Source organism: Streptopelia decaocto (assembly GCF_964273445.1).
Source record: "Streptopelia decaocto genome assembly, chromosome: 21".
Taxonomy (NCBI): domain Eukaryota; kingdom Metazoa; phylum Chordata; class Aves; order Columbiformes; family Columbidae; genus Streptopelia; species Streptopelia decaocto.
Genome location: NC_138676.1, coordinates 725,223 through 742,432, shown reverse-complemented (window position 1 = coordinate 742,432; position 17,210 = coordinate 725,223). Strand labels below are relative to the sequence as shown.

General features: G+C 57.7%; 2 protein-coding genes across 2 annotated transcripts in view; one reads left to right on the top strand and one right to left on the bottom strand.

The window, feature by feature from the left end:
- Nucleotides 1-1,121, top strand: part of DSCAML1 (DS cell adhesion molecule like 1) — a gene marked incomplete at its 5' end in the record, with an annotated part of 87,841 nt that extends 86,720 nt beyond the window's left edge. The window contains one exon of the mRNA XM_082070184.1: nucleotides 657-1,121. Coding sequence (XP_081926310.1) covers nucleotides 657-1,072 — 416 coding nt within the window. The 3' untranslated portion in view covers nucleotides 1,073-1,121. The remainder of the gene's footprint in view (nucleotides 1-656) is intronic.
- Nucleotides 1,122-1,219: 98 nt separating this feature from the next.
- The window catches only part of CEP164 (centrosomal protein 164), a 32,875-nt gene continuing 16,884 nt past the window's right edge, over nucleotides 1,220-17,210 (bottom strand). Inside the window, exons 14-34 of the mRNA XM_082070185.1 lie at nucleotides 17,049-17,180; nucleotides 16,288-16,504; nucleotides 15,628-15,705; nucleotides 15,227-15,358; nucleotides 14,957-15,079; nucleotides 14,502-14,645; nucleotides 14,241-14,324; nucleotides 13,385-13,453; nucleotides 12,979-13,157; nucleotides 12,298-12,424; nucleotides 11,820-11,887; nucleotides 11,475-11,682; nucleotides 10,678-10,785; nucleotides 9,938-10,052; nucleotides 8,689-9,012; nucleotides 8,481-8,547; nucleotides 7,841-7,963; nucleotides 7,235-7,337; nucleotides 4,428-5,441; nucleotides 3,588-3,639; nucleotides 1,220-2,617 (exon numbers count right to left, since the gene is read on the bottom strand). Coding sequence (XP_081926311.1) covers nucleotides 7,238-7,337; nucleotides 7,841-7,963; nucleotides 8,481-8,547; nucleotides 8,689-9,012; nucleotides 9,938-10,052; nucleotides 10,678-10,785; nucleotides 11,475-11,682; nucleotides 11,820-11,887; nucleotides 12,298-12,424; nucleotides 12,979-13,157; nucleotides 13,385-13,453; nucleotides 14,241-14,324; nucleotides 14,502-14,645; nucleotides 14,957-15,079; nucleotides 15,227-15,358; nucleotides 15,628-15,705; nucleotides 16,288-16,504; nucleotides 17,049-17,180 — 2,398 coding nt within the window. The 3' untranslated portion in view covers nucleotides 1,220-2,617; nucleotides 3,588-3,639; nucleotides 4,428-5,441; nucleotides 7,235-7,237. The remainder of the gene's footprint in view (nucleotides 2,618-3,587; nucleotides 3,640-4,427; nucleotides 5,442-7,234; nucleotides 7,338-7,840; nucleotides 7,964-8,480; nucleotides 8,548-8,688; nucleotides 9,013-9,937; nucleotides 10,053-10,677; nucleotides 10,786-11,474; nucleotides 11,683-11,819; nucleotides 11,888-12,297; nucleotides 12,425-12,978; nucleotides 13,158-13,384; nucleotides 13,454-14,240; nucleotides 14,325-14,501; nucleotides 14,646-14,956; nucleotides 15,080-15,226; nucleotides 15,359-15,627; nucleotides 15,706-16,287; nucleotides 16,505-17,048; nucleotides 17,181-17,210) is intronic.

Below are 17,210 nucleotides of genomic sequence, written 5' to 3'. Positions count from 1 at the left end.
CTCTTTTCTCCTTTTTTCTCCTCTTGTCACGAGAGACACCTTGCGAATAGATAACATGATGCAATAGGTTTTCAGATACAATATGAACCGCAAGGTCCTCTCCTAATGTTGCCATAAGGAAAAGGGACGAGATCCTCGTGATCTCCCACTTTCATGTGAAGTATCATGCGAATGGGATGTTACACTCGGTGGGTTTCTGGTCCCCTGTTTCTCGTCGCCCCTCTCGCGGGATGTCCATCCATCCTCGTCAGTGACCTCGCATCCCGTTGCTATGTCCACCAAAACGTGTATCTGGCTTTCAGGAAAATGAAGCTCATACGAAGCTTTAGCTGACAGGCAAATTCACTAAAAGAGAAACTTGTATTTCACAAGGGGTAATGGGATCAAGCTGGAACACAAGAGGTTCCACTTAAATTTGAGAAGAAACTTCTTCTCAGTGAGTGTGATGGAGCACTGGCCCAGGCTGCCCAAGGAGGTTGTGGAGTCTCCTTCGCTGGAGACATTCAAACCCACCTGGACGTGTTCCTGTGCGACCTCTGGGGGGGGGGGATTGGACTGGATGAGCTTCTGAGGTCCCTTCCAATCCCAAACATACTGTGATACTGTAAAACCAGGACACGCTCCAATGACTGACCCCCCTCTCCTCTCCCCCCCAGGCGACTACTGCAACCTGCCGCTGTACGCCAAGGCCGAGGCGTTCTTCCGCAAGGCGGAGGCGGCGGCGCCCTGCCCGGTGGTGCCGCCCCGCGACTCCGCCCGCGGCCCCGCCCGCGCCTACCACCCCCCCGGCCGCCACCTGACCCTGGAGCCCGGCCACAAGCCCCCCGGGCTGCCGCCCCCGGCCCCCGCCGCAACCACCTTACCTCAGCGGACTCTGCCCATGCCCGGCACGACGGGGGCCGCGCCCGCCGCCAGCGCCGCCCCGCCGCCCCCCGCCGGCGCCGAGCCCCCCGCCAGCGCCGCCAAGGTGGGGGGCTCCAGGGACTCGCTCCTAGAGATGAGCACGTCGGGGGGCGGCCGGCCCCAGAAGCCGGGCGCCGGAGCCTACTCCAAGTCCTACACGCTGGTGTAGGGCGCCCGCCACGGACGCTGCTGCCTCCCCCACGCCGTTTATATTTAACTGACAAACTTGTACATAACGAACTCTTTTGTATAAATGAAGCTATTTTCTTCTTCTCCGAACATAAAAAAGAAACCAGGGCACAAAGAATTTGATGTTACAGATTTAAAAATATAATATATATGTAAACATATATATATATTTCACATCATTTTGAAAGGGGCACAAGGAAAGACTCAGCGACTTTTTTTTTCTTTGTTTTTTTTTTTTTCCCTGATCTTGTCGGTGGTTTTGAAAAGGAACGTCTCGAAGACATTGCATGCGATTTTACTGTTCTGAAAACAGCCGGAGTTGCTTCAATTTGCAAATGCTTATGTGTTAATACCTTTTTCTATGAAAAAAAACCCAGCGCTGTGTGCAATAAAGGTTATGTTTATACGCGGGCGTCTGTTCAGGCAGCACGGCCGGGGCAGAAGAGGACGGAGCTGGGCACCCGGAGCCACCCGGAGCCGGAGGGCACGGGGTGGGAGCGGGTCCTGGGAACGGACACAGCGCCCATGGCCCCGGGTGAGCAGCGCTACTCACTGGTAAGTCCAGCCGTGCCAAACCGGGTGAACTGCACAGTACTGTGCACAAACCCAGCACAGTGACCGGGGGCAGGTGAAGCATGGTGCGGTGAATCGTGGTGAATCGTGGTGAATCATGGCACAGGACGGTGAAACCCCTGGCACACAGGAACCACAGCCCAGCTGCGGCGAAGCCCAGGGATGCACAGCACAGCTCCTCACCTCCGTTCACTCCCATTGTCCTCTTGGTTTTTACCAGCAGCCGTAGCAATCAGCAAGCAAAGTAATGCAGATCATACCTTCCCCTTCACCATGTGCACATCTGAGTGAAACCACGGGGCTGGCAGCCCAGGGCAGCACCTTCTGTTGCTGTTCTGACACCCCAGGACACCAAGAATAGATGATTAGTAATAGCTGGCTTATTTACCCACAGCACCACCCCTAACAACCTGTCCAGCACCCCCAGGGTCCCAAGTGTACCCCACAGGGGGACGCCTCTGAAGTACCAGTCCCAGACTTTAAACAGATGAGATGAGAAGAGGCAAGTGAGAGTAAGCAGATTAGCAAGAGAAGGAGAGATTAACACCAATTAATCTGTATTTATTGGACCCGGCCAGCCAGCACGCGGCTCTGGGTGCCGCTGTCACCGCTGTGACCCCCCGCCGGGTGCCATCAAAGAGCTGTACCTCGGCCCAAAGGCGATGCTGGCGGCGCAGGACGGAGAATCTCAACACATTTTGACTCCAGACAGCGGACTCTACACACTGGGGAGCAGGGGCAGCGTCACCGCGGCTGCGTGTCCCCCCGGGACATACAAACAGGGGGACAGCACAGGGCTGGGGGTGACGCCTCTACTGCTGCTCCTGCTGCTGCTGCTGCTCCTGCTTCTGCTGCTGGTACCTCCTGAAGTGGGTCTGGATGGTGACGGCCGCCTGCTCGGACGCATCGCTGGGGAACTTGCTCTCGCTGCTGGCGTCAGGGGTGGCGCTGCCTGGGAGGACAAACACGTGTCACAGTGAGCACAGGCCGGGCTGGCCCCGCACAGGCTCTGGCGAGCAGGACAGGATCCCGGCATCACCGCCATGGACCCCCCGAGCCCCTCAGGAGGGTTTCCCTCCATCACGGACATAAAAGGCTGGAGCATCCCCAGCATGAAACCGCAACTTCACGGGACGCTTCCCCAGGGCAGGAGGCGCAGAAAAGCCTCCCCGGCAGCGCTAAGCCTCTATTTACACAGCCTCGCTCCCCGGAGACCTCCGCTTCCCCGCCTTTAATCACCGAGCGCGATATTCGCTCACTTTCACGCGCACAAATAAGATTAGAAAAAAAAAAAGCCCGGCGCTGCACAGCAATAAAGCGCTCACGCTGACAAATGGGAGCCCCCCCGCCCCCCTTAATGTGGCATTAGGGAAGTATTGTGAGATTCAACAGGAGCCGAACCAAAGGCGCTCGGCAGCGCTGCTGGAAGCGAGCGTGTCGCTGCCAAGCACCCCCCGAGCGGCGATCAGCGATCCTGCCGCCAGCTGCTGCAGATAAACCCGCCACCGCCACCCCAAGCACTGCTGCCCGCCTCCTAAAACAAACTGCAACATAAAACGGGACATAAAAAGAGTCTGCGTTGGGAATCTGCTCAACAAAATACACGGTCAGCTGTAAATCCTGCCCGCTGCAAAACACCAACCCGGGCACGTGCTGCTGCGTGTTTGCAGGAACGAGCTGCCGGCAGCTCTGCAAGAAACACAGCACCAATAACACTGACACCCCCAGAGCCGCTGCCGAGGGGCGTCCAAAATACCCCTTCATAACATCACAGAGACGCATTTCTTGCACCAGGAGGCCGAGAAGGGTGCTGGTGCTGCAGCACCGGCTCCTCCGGTGCACCGCAGTCACCACCGAGCGGTTCCCCTGCTCCCTGGGGACAAGGCTGTTTGTTCCCCGGCCCCCGCCTGCGCCACACTCACCTTTCTCGCCAGAAATGGAGTAGATGCTGTTGTGCCGAGAGCTCCTGCCTCTCTGGAAAGGTATAGAACAAAAATACAAGTGGGTTATATCTCAGGCAGGGGCAGTGAGAACAGGTTTATCCCTTCCAGGCCCGCTGGGAAGCTGTGACGGGACAGGGCCAGCCTCCCCGAGCTGCTCAATCACCATTCCCTCTGGGAAACTGGAAAACACTTCCCCTAAAGACCACTACACAGCACTAATTAATCTATTTGCGGTTGTGAGAAGTCCTCCAAGGTGAAGCGGAAGAGAGCTTTGTATCAAAAATCAGATGTGCACCACCTTAGGATGCACAATCAGCAGCACAGGCTTAGCCTCACCAGATCGCATTTCAAACCAGCACGGACCCAGCCCTGCTGCTTGATTTCCTCAGCCCCAGCGCCTGCAGCACCCGGGAGCTCAGGTCTGCTAGGGGATATTTTCACTCCAAAAAATAAGCATGAATTTGTCTAAAACTACCTTTCCTACATTTTGCAGTTTGTTCTGCCTCCTGACATCACCCTATTTTTGGTCTTACAAGGGAAAAGCACAAATCTGTCCCCCTTGCCCAAGTGTTCTGCTCTGAGCAGCCTGGTTATCAGATGCTGCCCCAAGCCCCAAGCCCTGCCCCGTGCTCCATCCACAGCCCCGTGCCCCATCCACAGCCCTGTGCCCCATCCACAGCCCCGTGCCCCCTCCACAGCCCCGTGCCCCCTCCACAGCCCTGTGCCCCATCCACAGCCCTGTGCCCCATCCACAGCCCTGTGCCCCATCTGCAGCCCCGTGCCCGCTCCGCAGCCCCGAGCCCCCTCCGCAGCCCTCACCTCGCTGTCCCGGCTGGTGCGGCGGCTCTGGGTCACGCACTGGACCTGCCAGGGCAGGGGCTGGTACACGAGGTACGGCAGCGGCTCCTCATGGAACAGGCTGCTCCCCAGCTGGACACACAGGGTTTGCAGCAGGTGAGAGGACAGGAGTGGAAATGCAACAGCGCACGGTGCCGCGGGACCCTCGGGAAAGAGCTGCAGAGCCCGAGGGTCTGCACGCCACCAAAGTGTCCATGGCATGGCCACGGTGTCCCCAACCACCAGGAACGGGCAAAGCCACGTTCCCCACCACTCAGCAGCTTCTCCAACAGGTAACTGCACGCTTTTGGAAATGAAAGGCATCAGATCCTACCTGCTGCCGGGCCAGCGCGGACTCACCTGTCCGAACGCCCTCACCACGAAGAACAGCGCGGTCATCAGGGTGCCCAGCATGGCGGGGGGTCCCAGGGCTCCCGTGCGCCGGGAGCGATGCGCCGCGGGTGCCGCACAGCCAGGGACTGCGGCGCCCGGCTCCCGCGGGCACTGCCCAAGCCGCTTAACGAGCTTACGGCTCGCGCTCATCTCGGCACAGTAATCGCACGCTGTCCTTTTGCTCTTCTAATCGCCGAGTTTCTCCAGCGTGTACAGGCCTGGCATTCCAGGAAAAGCAAATCCTCTTCTGTGCGCACGCAGGCGGACACGCCTGCACGCATCTCCGCTCGGAGGCTGCTGCGGGATTACAGCAAAGCCTCTGCACACAGAGGTGCCTCCGTTCAGAGGGACTTGGGGGTTCTCAGAGCTGCCCTGTGCCCTTTGCACAGCGGCTGCCGCAGCAGCGGGGTAGGGGACCTGTCCCCAAAAGTGCCCACCCGGGCACGTGTGTCACCACCAGGGGCCTCCCGCAGCTCTCCCCACAGCTCTCCAGGATAAGCCGAGTCTTTGTGAGAGACCATCCAAGGGAAAAAGCCCAAAGGAGCAAAGCGGTGCCGCTGGGAAGGGCTGCGGCAGAACTGCAGCAAGCACCCAGACCTCTGCCTGGGGAAAATCCACAGCTGCTCCGACAGAAGTGGGGAGATCAGCAGCACCAGCCACCCTGCAGCCAGTTGAACGCAGCCCCTGGCCGGCCCCCACCCCGCACCCCGCTCCACGGCAAGCTGCGGTGGGACGGCACCGAACGCGGCTGGGCCACAGCCTTCCCAAAGGGCAGCACGGCAGCCCGGGAAGAGCCGAAAGCCCCGGCAAGAATTGCTCTTGTTGCTTTGGGCTTTAGCTTTCTGTGTGCCCCTGCGGGTGCAACCCTGACCAGACACTTAATAGAATAATGGCAATAAAGCCACAGCGAGCTGAAGTGGGCTCAGAAATTGCCAGAAGTGACCTTGACAAGACAAAACACGAAACAGCCCGGAGACAAGCGAGGGGAAGATGTGAAAGGTACGTACAAGCTGGATATCTAGGGCTACAACAGAACATCTCAAGGAGAAAAACAGCTGCAAACATCATCATCATACAAAACAGACTCGTGTTGATTTAATTGCTGTACAAAAAACAGATACAGTCGCTAACAGAGGTTTTTACAGGAAAAATGAATGTGTTCCGAACCACGTTATTGCTAAGGATGCAGGCATTTCTCCACACTACTAATACGCGCTTCTCCGAACACACGGGCTGGACTCCCAGCATGGCCCGGGCTGACAGCCTCCCGCCTACGCAAAGCCGGGCCTGCGGGTCCCTCCTAAACCAGCCAGCCAGCAGGACGGGGTTTCCTCAGCAAGGACACCAGCGGGATGTGCTCAGAACCTGCGCTTCAGCAGCAAGCGCACAGGGGGAGAACACAGCCCCGACCAGAGGACTGAGCCTCCTCGGCCAGAGGCTGACCGAGTAATTAAAAAATCCTAAGAAAATCAGCAAAAAAATAGATTTGTTAAGAGTTTTTAAATGGTGTTCATCAAAAATAGATTTCTATTTGCATGTAAACACTCCCCAGCCAGCACACAACACCCGGGAAGCAGAGCGGGGGGTTCTGCTTCACCCCGCCGCACAAGGAGCGCGGGCAGCTCGAGCGGCGCGGAGCAGCAGCTCCAGCACCCCCTGCTCCAGCCATTTCGGAGGAGAACAGCTTCAGAGGCCATTTCCCACAGGTGGGATCCCTGAAAATGCAGACTTCTTCATCAGACAGAGTGGCAAGTGGCTCAGCATTTCTTTAGAGTGTAAAATATTTAAAGTCAGCTTGGAGGAAGCACCGACAGCGACAACCACGTACCACATTTCCCGCTCAGCACTAGGAAAGCTGAGCCCAGGTGTGGAGCGGAGACCCCGCGCCCCAGGGCAGCGCGGGTGCAGCTGCACGTTCGCACCAGGCTGCGCTCCCGAACGGCGCCTGCACCAGCTCTCCCTGCGGTGCCGTCGGCGCATTCGCAGTGCGGGAGGAGCTCAGCCCTGGCCACGGCAGCACAAGGAAGCAATGGAGCACGTGCTGGGCATCGCGGGGCCCAACCGACACGTTTCCCCCAGCAGCGTCTCGGCTGGATTCACGTCCCCCGACTCTACGCCCTCCACGATCCACAGCTCTGGCTCGCGACTGCCGGAATACTAACGAGAGAACTGTTGATTTAAGGAAGCCCTGATATTTCACCACTGGATTAAACAGTCTATAAAGTATATTTGGACACCTTACAGGATTAGAAGAATCCACCTGGGAAGTTCAATTCCTCCTTCCTCTGCTCTCTTGTAGAGAGACTTTATCTCAAGGGCACAGCACAAAGACGCAGCAGAGTTGGCTGAAACCCTGCACAGGCCTCTGCAACCATCTCTCCAGAGCCAAGTCCCACCTTTCAGTAATGATACACTTTAATTTGTCTGTTTTCATCCAGTCCGAGCTGCAGGAGGTTGGGGTTGCTGGCAGGGGCCTTCTGTGTGCCCGGGAAGAGCGGTCTGGCAGCTGGGTGAAGGAAAAGCCCGGCTTACAGCAGGGATTAGCGCCATGAGCACAGCCAGCAGACAGGTACGAGGCGCAGGAGCCAGCCCCGCGCACACGCGCTGTGTTTGCCCTGCCGTGTCCAAGTCAAGTGGAATTAGAGGGGGATTAGGGAACTCGGAGCAGCGCCGTGCTCGGGACAGCCCGAGGGATTTGCTGCTCTATCAGTGTGTGCTCAGAGGCGACGCCGACAGCTCCGTGTGACACGGCTACAGCACGAGCCCCAAACAGCCCTGCACCGGGGGTCCTGCTCATCCAAGAGACTTTCTCGGTCAGGGACAGCTCAAAGATGAGCAAACAGGTCGCTCATGCTCTAACTGCCAAACACCATGTTCCTTTGTGGAACTGATCACTAAACTAGAAGTTAAGGCTTTGAAATTGCTGTAGTGCTCCTGATTCACTCACCTCCTGCTGCAGGAAGCTTGAGTGCAATGAAAGATCAGACCCAATCAAAGGATACACTGTGGAATCCTTCTTGAGGTCTTCAAGCCATTTCTTGTTGGTCTCAATCATTCCTTTGATGCTCATCTTGTCTGGCTCACGGCTCTGGAGCTGGGAGTGCTGGAACAGCCGTATCTGCTCGCTGTTGCACGTGAGAGAGAAAGAGACAGCACCAGTAAGGACCAAAGAGAGCTATGCAGGAACAGTCCCATAGATGAGAGAGGAGGTGATGGGCTGCTGCAGAAACAGCCACAGTTAACCAAGAGCAACCTTCTCTTAGCCCAAAGTCCTCTGCCCAGCCACAGGACAGAGGAACGCTGCAGCAGCCGCCCCCTGCCAGGCTGCCGTCCTCCTTTTCATCCGCGCAGCACCCAAACCGTTTGGGTGACGGTGCCGCCTGTCCCGCGGGGCCAGCGCCGGCACCCTCGGCCCTGCTCCTGGGGCGAGCGCCGTCGGCTCAGCGCCATGGCAGCTCCACTGCCGAGGCTACGAGGCTGAGCGGGTGGCAGTGAATCACTAACAGCACCTCACTTGCCGTCTTAATATGGAGGTTTATTAATATGATTTTGTTACCTACTTGTTATATATGTGACCTATAAGTCGTTACAGAGAAATAAGAGCCCCGCAACACAACAACAGCTCAAGGAACAGCTCCTTACCCTGCAGGTACGTATCCCAGCTTGTTCTCCAGAGGCTTGGAACTTCCACTGTGCCACGGGAATCCATCTGGAAAACAGAGATGAAATACAGGCCCTGCAAATAACTGTAGTCTGTACATCTGGGTGCACTGGATGGTCAGAACTTGCAGGGCTGGGAAGTCAGAAGTCCCAGGCAAGCGAGCAGACGGATGAAGGAGAGGAGCCGTACCTGGGAAATACTTGTGCCATTTCTCTGCCAGCACGCTGTCCACCGACTGCCCGGCTGCCAAGGTGTGAGCAGAGCCCGGCGCAGCGCCCTGGGCCCACGGGGGCAGCGGGGAGCCCCCGGCCCGCAGCCCGCCCAGCGACACGTACGTGGACAGAGGGACGCTGCTGCAGGGCGCGGCGGGGACGAGCGGAGGCTGCCCGCTGCTCAGCGAGTCCAAGAGGCCGAGGACACCGCTCAGTTCACCAGTGATGCGCCGCAGAGACTCTGACAGGTACTGGATCTTGTCTGGCTGGGGCACAGGCTGCAAGGAGCTGCTCAAGTCAACTGGCAGAAGAGAGGGGAAAAGAAGAGGGATCGGTGGGAAGGCGAGGGAGACGCTGCCTCCTGGCTGGAACGTCGCCTTCCCCGGTGTGCTGTGCTCCGACCCAAGCGTGATCGGTCTGTGCCAAGTGGGATAGAGGCAAAAACCTGGCTCTGCAGCCAACAGCGCAGATATAGGCTGACAACAAGGATTTGTGCCTCGGAGGCTGCCTGGGCACAAAGTGGAGGAGAAACAAGATAACAAGGACAAGACCCTCCAAGGCTGCAAAACCAGGGCCTGCAGGACAAGCCTGGATATGCATTACGTGCATGTGTTTCAGCTCTCTGCTCCATCTCTCCGAGTTCTGCTGTACCCTGTATCGTGCAGCGATCCTATTGCAAACAGCAAACCTTCCCAGGGCTGTACCCTTTAGGCCTCAGCCTCGCCAGCCGTTTTGCAAGCAGCACAACCCTCCTGCCTCCCCGGCTGCTCACAGGGACCCCCCCTTCCCACCTGCACAGCTCCAGTGACCGGGAACCAAAGGCAAAGGAAAAGCACAAGCAGCAGCCAGGGAACTGCAGCAGCCTCTCCCGAGATGTGGGGAGGAGGAACCCGGACACCTGCAGAAGAGCAACGCAGCTCTGCAACAGCAGAGAGCGAGGAGCTGAAGCAGGATTTCCTAATCCGCTCTAAAAACAAAGGTAGAGATTCAAGAGGCACGTTCACGCTCAGATTCCATCCCGTTCATCTGCCACTGCAGGCAGGAAATAAGTTTTTCAAACCGAACGTTATACACAGAGCAGCCCCAGCCACGAAGGGCAGACCTGCCCCCATGCTAACGAACAGAAGCGAGAACAGAAGGTCCATCAGAGAGGCGAGAGGGAAAGCCAGAGCCACGTCTGAACATTAGATGTTGGACACGGCATATCAAGACAGTCAGGCACTTACTTTTAGGTTGATGTCGATTTACACTGGATGAGCTGTTTGTGTCCTTGGAGCTGCTAAGATCAAAAGTCACCGCTTTCTTCCACGCAGTGCTCTTCAGTGTGTCTTCGTCTGAAAGCTGGTCAGAAAGAGGAAAACAACGCAAATCAAACCCACTGTTCCGTCCTTGAAACACAACAGGCACTGGAACAGCGCCTGCACGAGTCTGCACAGGCTGGGCGCCTGTGCAGGGCCGGGTGAGGGCAGGCTCGTCCTCAGCCCTCGGCAGCAACGTCTGGAAGCCAAGAGAACGCTTGGTGTCAGCAGGAAGGCAGCAAGTGTGCCACAGGCCCAGTCTAACAGCCGGCTAACAGTCTAATGGGCCCTTCTAGGCAGAAGTCAAAAGCCTTTTGTGCTTTAAATAAGCCTCACAAGTCTCGCACAGGCTGGGCGCTCTCTGCACCGGGGACAAGCGCTTGAGCAAAGGTCTCGTGCGCTCCCATCTGCTGCCCGAGGCCGCGGGGTCGCAGGCAGAGCCGGGCAGGTCCCGAGGCCGCCCGGGTCGGCAGAGCGGGCGCCATCCCGCTCACACGACGTGACCTGCCCTCCTCTCCTCCCAGCTCAAATCCTGCAGCTCTTCCCAGCTGCTCTGAGTCGGCTCTGCAGCCGCACACTGACCAGCGAGCCCAGATGCTGCCGGCAGAGGGAAGACGCGGTATTTGCCATCCCGGGCAGGCCCAAGCAGCAGCCCCGCCGGCGCTCACCTCCTCCAGCAGCGAGGACTCCAGCTGGCTCAGCTTCTCCTCCTTCTTCTTCAGCAGCACCTGTCCCTTCCGCATGGCCGACTTCATCTTGTCCAACTGCTGGGCTTCCTGCAGGGACCGGCAAAGCCAAGGAGGAAAACCAAACAAGAATAACGGGAAACGATCTACTTCTGTGGTCATGCTGACTTTCATTATCTCGCTTCTACTCAGCACAGGAAACCATACTGCTGGAGTAAAACTGCACCCAAGTCCTGAAGAACATGGAAAGTGGAGCGTACAGAGGGCAGAGCACGTGGCAGAGCAAGTTCACCCCATGAAAAGAGAGGTTTCACTTCCAAACCCTGCACCCAACAGGGTGAAGAGCTTTGATTCTGCACACATGCATGTTCCCTGTGGTCAGTGAAGGAATTTCTGACCTTCCCTGCCTTCAGCTGGTAAAGCAGCAGAGCTGGCAAGTACTCGAGAACCCCTTTCCAAGCAAGAGTAAAATCACTGCAGAGCTACAACCATCAGCTCCTACCTACTGACGGATGGACACCTGTCCCTTCTCTCACTACAAAAAGGTGCTCTAGGACTTGCACATCCCCTACCAAATGCTTTCTCCAATTTCAAGGTCAGAGCCTTGTGTTACGATGAGAAAAATGCTGCTTATGTGCCACAGAAGACAGGCAAGGTCTGATTTCCAGGAGGACCGAACACCCACAGCTGCCCGTCCCTGCAGCTGCAGAGCCAGGAATCGGTCGCAGGGCCGCGGGTTCCCCGAGCAGCCCCGACGGGCTCGGCGTGGCCGGGCTCACCTCCTCCAGGTTCCTGCGCACGCCCTCCAGCAGCTGGGAGCTGCGGGGATCCCGCGCCGCCTCCTGCGCGTCGCGCAGCTCCCGCTGCCAGCGCTGCCGCGCCGCGCGCAGGGCCGTGTGCCTGCGGCGCATGGAGCGCGTCTGCCGCACCAGGAACTCCTTGGCGTTCCTGATGGAGATCCCCTCGGCAGATATGAAGCTCCTGATGCTGCAGGGGAGAGACGGGCGTGCTGCTGGCTCGGTGCCGCTGTGCCGCCCCGCAGCCTCCTGCAGCGCCCGCCCCAAAACCCAACGTCAGTGCAGTGCACGGAAACCCACAGAAGTGGCTGGGACACAGGTACTCACTGGTCAAACTGGAGGTCGCTGTCCTCGTGGCTGTGAGAGGGCGGGGAAGCGGGCTCTCTGGGTGACTGCTGAGGAGGGGAAACATTTCAAAAACTAAGATATACGGATGGGAAACAGAACCCCAGGACCCCATATGAATTCAATTAGGAGCAAAAACTCAGAAGGACATCATCGCGGTACTGCCCAGATCCCTGAGCAGCGCCGAGGATGTTCTGTACGAGACCTTCTGAAAGGCAGAGGACGTCTCTATCCCTGACTCAAGCCCCGATTTTGACTCCAAGGGGACTCAGGTTTCCCACACTGCTTTCTCCCAGTAATAAAAAACAGAAATCAAAGATCACAAAACACATCGATGTCCTCTGGCAAAGAAAAATGCATCTCGACTGGCTTCACACAGAAGGAGCCAGAGCTGGGTTTTCAAGGCAGTTACCCGCTCAGATCGCACAAGGCAAACACTTTTACGGCCCGCGTTACTCACAGCTTGAGGAGTTTCTCTCAGATCCTCCACGTGGAGCTCAGCTTTTCTTCTCGGACAGTCCACGCTCTCCTCTGCCTCCAGCTCCTTCAGAGCCTCCTGTTTGCTCCTGACGGCCGCCTCCAGCTCGCTGCCACGGGAAAAGGCGGCGGCGCCGGCCCTTGAGGGCTGCGGCTCCCCCACCAGCAACCGTCTGCACAGCGTCCCAAGCGGCCTCGCGGCTCCAGGAGGGAAAGGGACGAGTGTCCAGACACCACCAGTATGGGGTGTGTGCTGTGATGTCAAACGTGACCCTGGCTGGGCAGGGAAACGGGGCTTCGCACCCATGTTGAACACGTTACCCAGAGCTCAGCTATGGTAGAAAAATCTTTTCTTTGTATTTTCCTGTCCCTCTCAAAGTATCTTATGAACCTCACCAGACAGATGTGGAGAAGGCAAACAAATGAACCTGACAAGCAGAGGCCAAGGGACAGGTTTTCACAGCAAGTTATGAATAGATTGGGAAACGAAACTCAGGACGTCCATGCCCTCAACATGCAGCAAAACCACCGTTAGGATTCTGAAGGAACACGGCCCAACACCGGAGGCTCAAAGGTAAGGGAGAGGTCCAGCTTAGCCTAGAGAGGTTCTGGCTATGGGCATAGCGCAGATTTTTTGCACTAAAGAAGACTTTCATTCACAGACCTGACGCGTTTCTGCAGCCTCTGGCTTCGGGTCTGTAACAACTCGACCTGGGCCTCCAGCTCGGCTTTCTGGTCCTGCAGCTCCTCCAGAGAGCGACGCAGCTGCCGCAGGGCCGCGAGGAGGCCGGCGTGCTCCCTCCTGCTCTCCTCCAGCCGCAGCCGGGAGGCTGAAGCCGCTTCCTGGACGGAAAACAGAACACGCTCTCAGCCACTTCCCCAACAGCGCAGGAGAGACTGGCGACCTGCACAGTGCACAGCAGGCCCAGAGCTACGAACGCCGTCTTGGTGGGAAACAGCCCAGAGCAGGCTAGTTTAGAAGCACCAGTTTGCTTTTTACAAACTGCCCTTCCAGTGCGCTGCCCCCGCGCAGCCGCAGCACAGCCCTCTGCCGGCCCCGCCGTACGTACGTCTCGCTCCAGCTCGGTCTGTCTGTCCTCGTCCAGCAGCTGCTGCCGCTTCTTTCTCAGCGACTCCTCCTGCGGACGGAGCAGAAGGCAGGTGAGTGAGCGATGGGAATGCCGGGGCCGAGCAGCCCCCGCACACAGCCCAGCCCTAAGTCTCGGCACCATTTTCCACCTGAGGATGGGTGCCAGTTTTGCTCTATGCCTCCCCCACGCACACTCAAGTTCTCCCTTTGGCTTCAAGTGAGAACGGGGAATATTTGCACTCCTGCTCAGCACGCGGCCATTCCTGCAGGATCTCGCTTTTGCAAAGCCTCTGCTCGCCTCTTTCCTCCACTCTTTCGCTCCCTCACGCCGGCGCTGCTTGGCCGGGAAGGGCTGACAGAGCGGGGTTACCCACAGCCCTTGCCATGGGCTGAACTCGGGAGATCTGGCAGCGAGCGCGTCAGCCAGTGATTTCTGGCAGCTCCACGGGAGCACTGAAGCGCTTCCCTCTCCCACTCTGCCGCCCGGGATCCTGAAACACCCTCTACCCTTCACAGCAGGAGGGAGAAGACGAGGTAACCCAGGGACTGACTAAAACCTGAAGCGATGCCGAGCAGGACGTGCTGCCCTGAAAGGATTCTATGGTCCCTCTGTGACTCTTACAGCCGCTTACTGTCTCCCGAAGCGCTGAGCAAACCCTGAGCACTGGCTTTCACTGCAGACATCAGCCATGACGCCATCCCACTAGGAACACTTGGCCCTGCTCTGTCTCGTGATAAAAGTTTCACCTGTAGAAGCCCTGGCTGAGCATCTCTGGAGTCCCCGAGGGAGCAGAACGGGGCAGGAAAGCTCCGCCGGCCCCACAGGCCCGGCTCACCTGGCTGAGGAGCTGCGCCGACCTGGCCTTGACGTTCTTCATGCGCATTTCAAGCTCATTTTCTGAATCCTGGAGTTGTCTTTCCTGCATAGAGATGCTGAGTTAAAGACAGAATGGCACAAGTTCTTCACTCCCCAGAGGCAGAACCGACACAGGGCAAGTGTGGCTGCCACTTGTCCCCCTGCGCTGGGGGTGACAGGCGCAGCGAGGTGTCGGGCGCCAGCCCGGCCCCCGGAGCCGCGGGGCCCGCGTTGCGCTCACCTTGTCCCTGTGCCGGCCCTGCAGCGCCGCCAGCCGCCCCTCCAGCTCCGCCTGCAGCGCCTTCACCTCCGCCTCGTGCACCTGCTGCAGCCGCCGCCTCTCGCTGCGCAGGCCTTCCAGCAGCTCCGCTCTCTGCTTTCTCTCCTGTTTGGTGCAAAACGCAAACCAGAAAAGTGGCTGAGTGAAGCACAGGCTCCTCCAGAACCTGCAGAAATGCAAACCGTCTTCTCTTGCACAGAAATCCACAAATGCATGTGGAAGTTGTCTGCACAGAGAATATTTTGACAGCTTAACCCTACAGCCGCAGCCTAAATTCACTGTCCGTCATGGCAACAATGCCCAGTCCTCCCCGGAGAGAGGAGACTCCCAGCGCCGGGGGGGCTGGCACAGGCAGGTCAGGCAGCGGCAGAGCCGCCGCAGTCACCTCCCGAACCCACTGCTGGCCCCAGCGGTACCTCCTCCTCACACTGATCCCGGAGCCGCGCCAGGGCCTCCTGCTGCTCCTCTTTCATCCTCTCCATCTTCCTCTCATGGTCTTTTTCCACTTCCTGCCGCTTCTCTCTCATCAGCTCGCTGAGCTGCAGGGGTGACATGGAAAGATAAGGTGCTGCAGGGGCGTCCCTTCGCCAGGGCGCCGGTGTCACCCTGGGCAGGGGACGTGGCCTCAGCCGTCCCCTGCAGCCGGGCAGCGAGGCTGGAGCTGGGGGCCCCAGGTGAACACTTGCCTCGCGTTCGTATTCCAGCACTTGGAACGCTTTCTGCTGCACTTTCTGCTCCGCTCTCTGCAAGCTGTCACGCAGCTGAGCCTCCTCGCTCCGCTGTGCCTCTGCTATCTGGGCTTGCAGGCTGGAAATGACCTGCCGTGAAAGCCACCCCCAGAGATTGTCACCCTTGTGACAAGCGCCGTGTGGCGCCCTCCCACAGAGAGCCGGCGGCGTGGCAAAGGCCGGCGTGTGCAGTCTCACCGCCCCCGGCCTGGAGCACGGCCAAAGGCGCAGCCAGACCCAAACCACATTTAGGAAGTCAAAAAAAATAAAGCCACCCTCCCTGGCCACCTTCGGTGACAGTGTGGGGAAAAAAACCAAACCCACAACACTATTTACATTCTAAGGACACCATCTTTTACCTTCTGGTGCTTCTCTTCCGCTGCAGATTTCAGCTGCTGGAGTTCAGCTGCAAACTGTTTCTCCAGCTCTTCCACTGCCTACAGAACATGAGCAAGACAGTCTGCTGGGAAACCCGTGTGTGGGGACGTGCTGTACAAGGTGCATTTGCCATTAACGTCTATTCACAAGCATCAAAAGAGAACAGTGGTGAACCCCTTCCAACCAGCGTTATGTACAAGGTGCCTTTACTCTCTATGTGCTTTCCCTCCCAGAGATCTCAAGGGCTCTCAGTCCTGCCGTGCGGAAGGACGATGAGCTGCCTCCATTCCAGCAGCCCCTGGCTCTCTGGAGGACCAAAGCAGCAGCCAAAGAGGTATTCTGATCTCATCAAGTGTGCGATTTACCTTGGCAGAGACACACAGGGATCTGTCTCTTTCCTTCAGAAGCAACACGGCCATGCAAATAATCACTATTTAATCACCAGTGTCATAGAAATTGGAGGAGTACTCCCCCCCACCTTGACCATGCCCTAAGAGCGTGCCTAGCGACTTTCCTTTCTGTTTTACAGCGGTCGTTATTAAAGCACATGGAGGTGTTTAATCTCAACACCAGCACGGCGATGCGAGCCAGGTCAGCCTGAGCCGTGTGCATCTGACCCCAACTCGCAATCAAGATCTCACCTTCTTCTTGTCGCTGTCTAACCTCTCCCTGAGCTCACGCAGGAACTGGTCCTTCTCCTGTTCCAGCTCAGTCATCTCTTTCTGCTGAGCCTCCTCCATCTCCAGCTTCATCTTCTCCAGCGCAAGCTGCTGCTTCCTCTGCAGGTTCTCCCTCTCCATCGCCTGCTGGGACTCCCACTCTTCTCGCAGTTTCTGCAGTGCGGCCTCTTGCTCTGCCCTGGTGGGTTTGCGACAAGAACACAGACAGAAGTGAGTCAGAATTCGGTACTTTACCGCTGGAATCCATTTAGGAGCCATTGCTGAGAGAAGACGCCGCCATAGGGTAGGACACGCAAGGCAGGAGAAACCCAGAACCAGAGCACACTGATTCACGAAAATAAACAGCAAAGCGGTTTTGCGGAGACCGATCTGCCAGCTCATTAAAAAAGCTGTAACACAACGTAAGTTTTTCAGTGTGCGTCTCCTCTGCCTCCTGCAGCCGTTCTCACAGGGTCAGACAGACCCCGACTCAACCCAAGCTACACAGCAACTGCAGCTACCCCTGAAAACGCCATTTCTTGCCTTTACACAGCCCAGAGCCGTGTGGGGGCCAGCACGACGGCAACACCTCCCTTCAGGACCCTCTGGACTACCCGTCTATCTAGGTGAATTTCCTGAGCTGCTCCCACCCGGCTCGTCGGTCGGCCCCTCTGCCACCGCGCGGCTCCCCTGCACGTGCAGCGTGGGGTCACGTCCCCAGGGATGCCACCAAAACTTCGCACCTCATCTTCTCCTTTTCTGCCTCAGTCTCCAAGATGATTTGGGCTCGCAGCTTCGAGAGCCTCTCAGCTTCCTCCTTTCTGATACGTGACTCTTCCTCCTCGGAAACGTTGGCCAGGTCTTTCTGCAGAGCCCTGAGAGGTGAGCAGCCCGAAAAAGAAAAA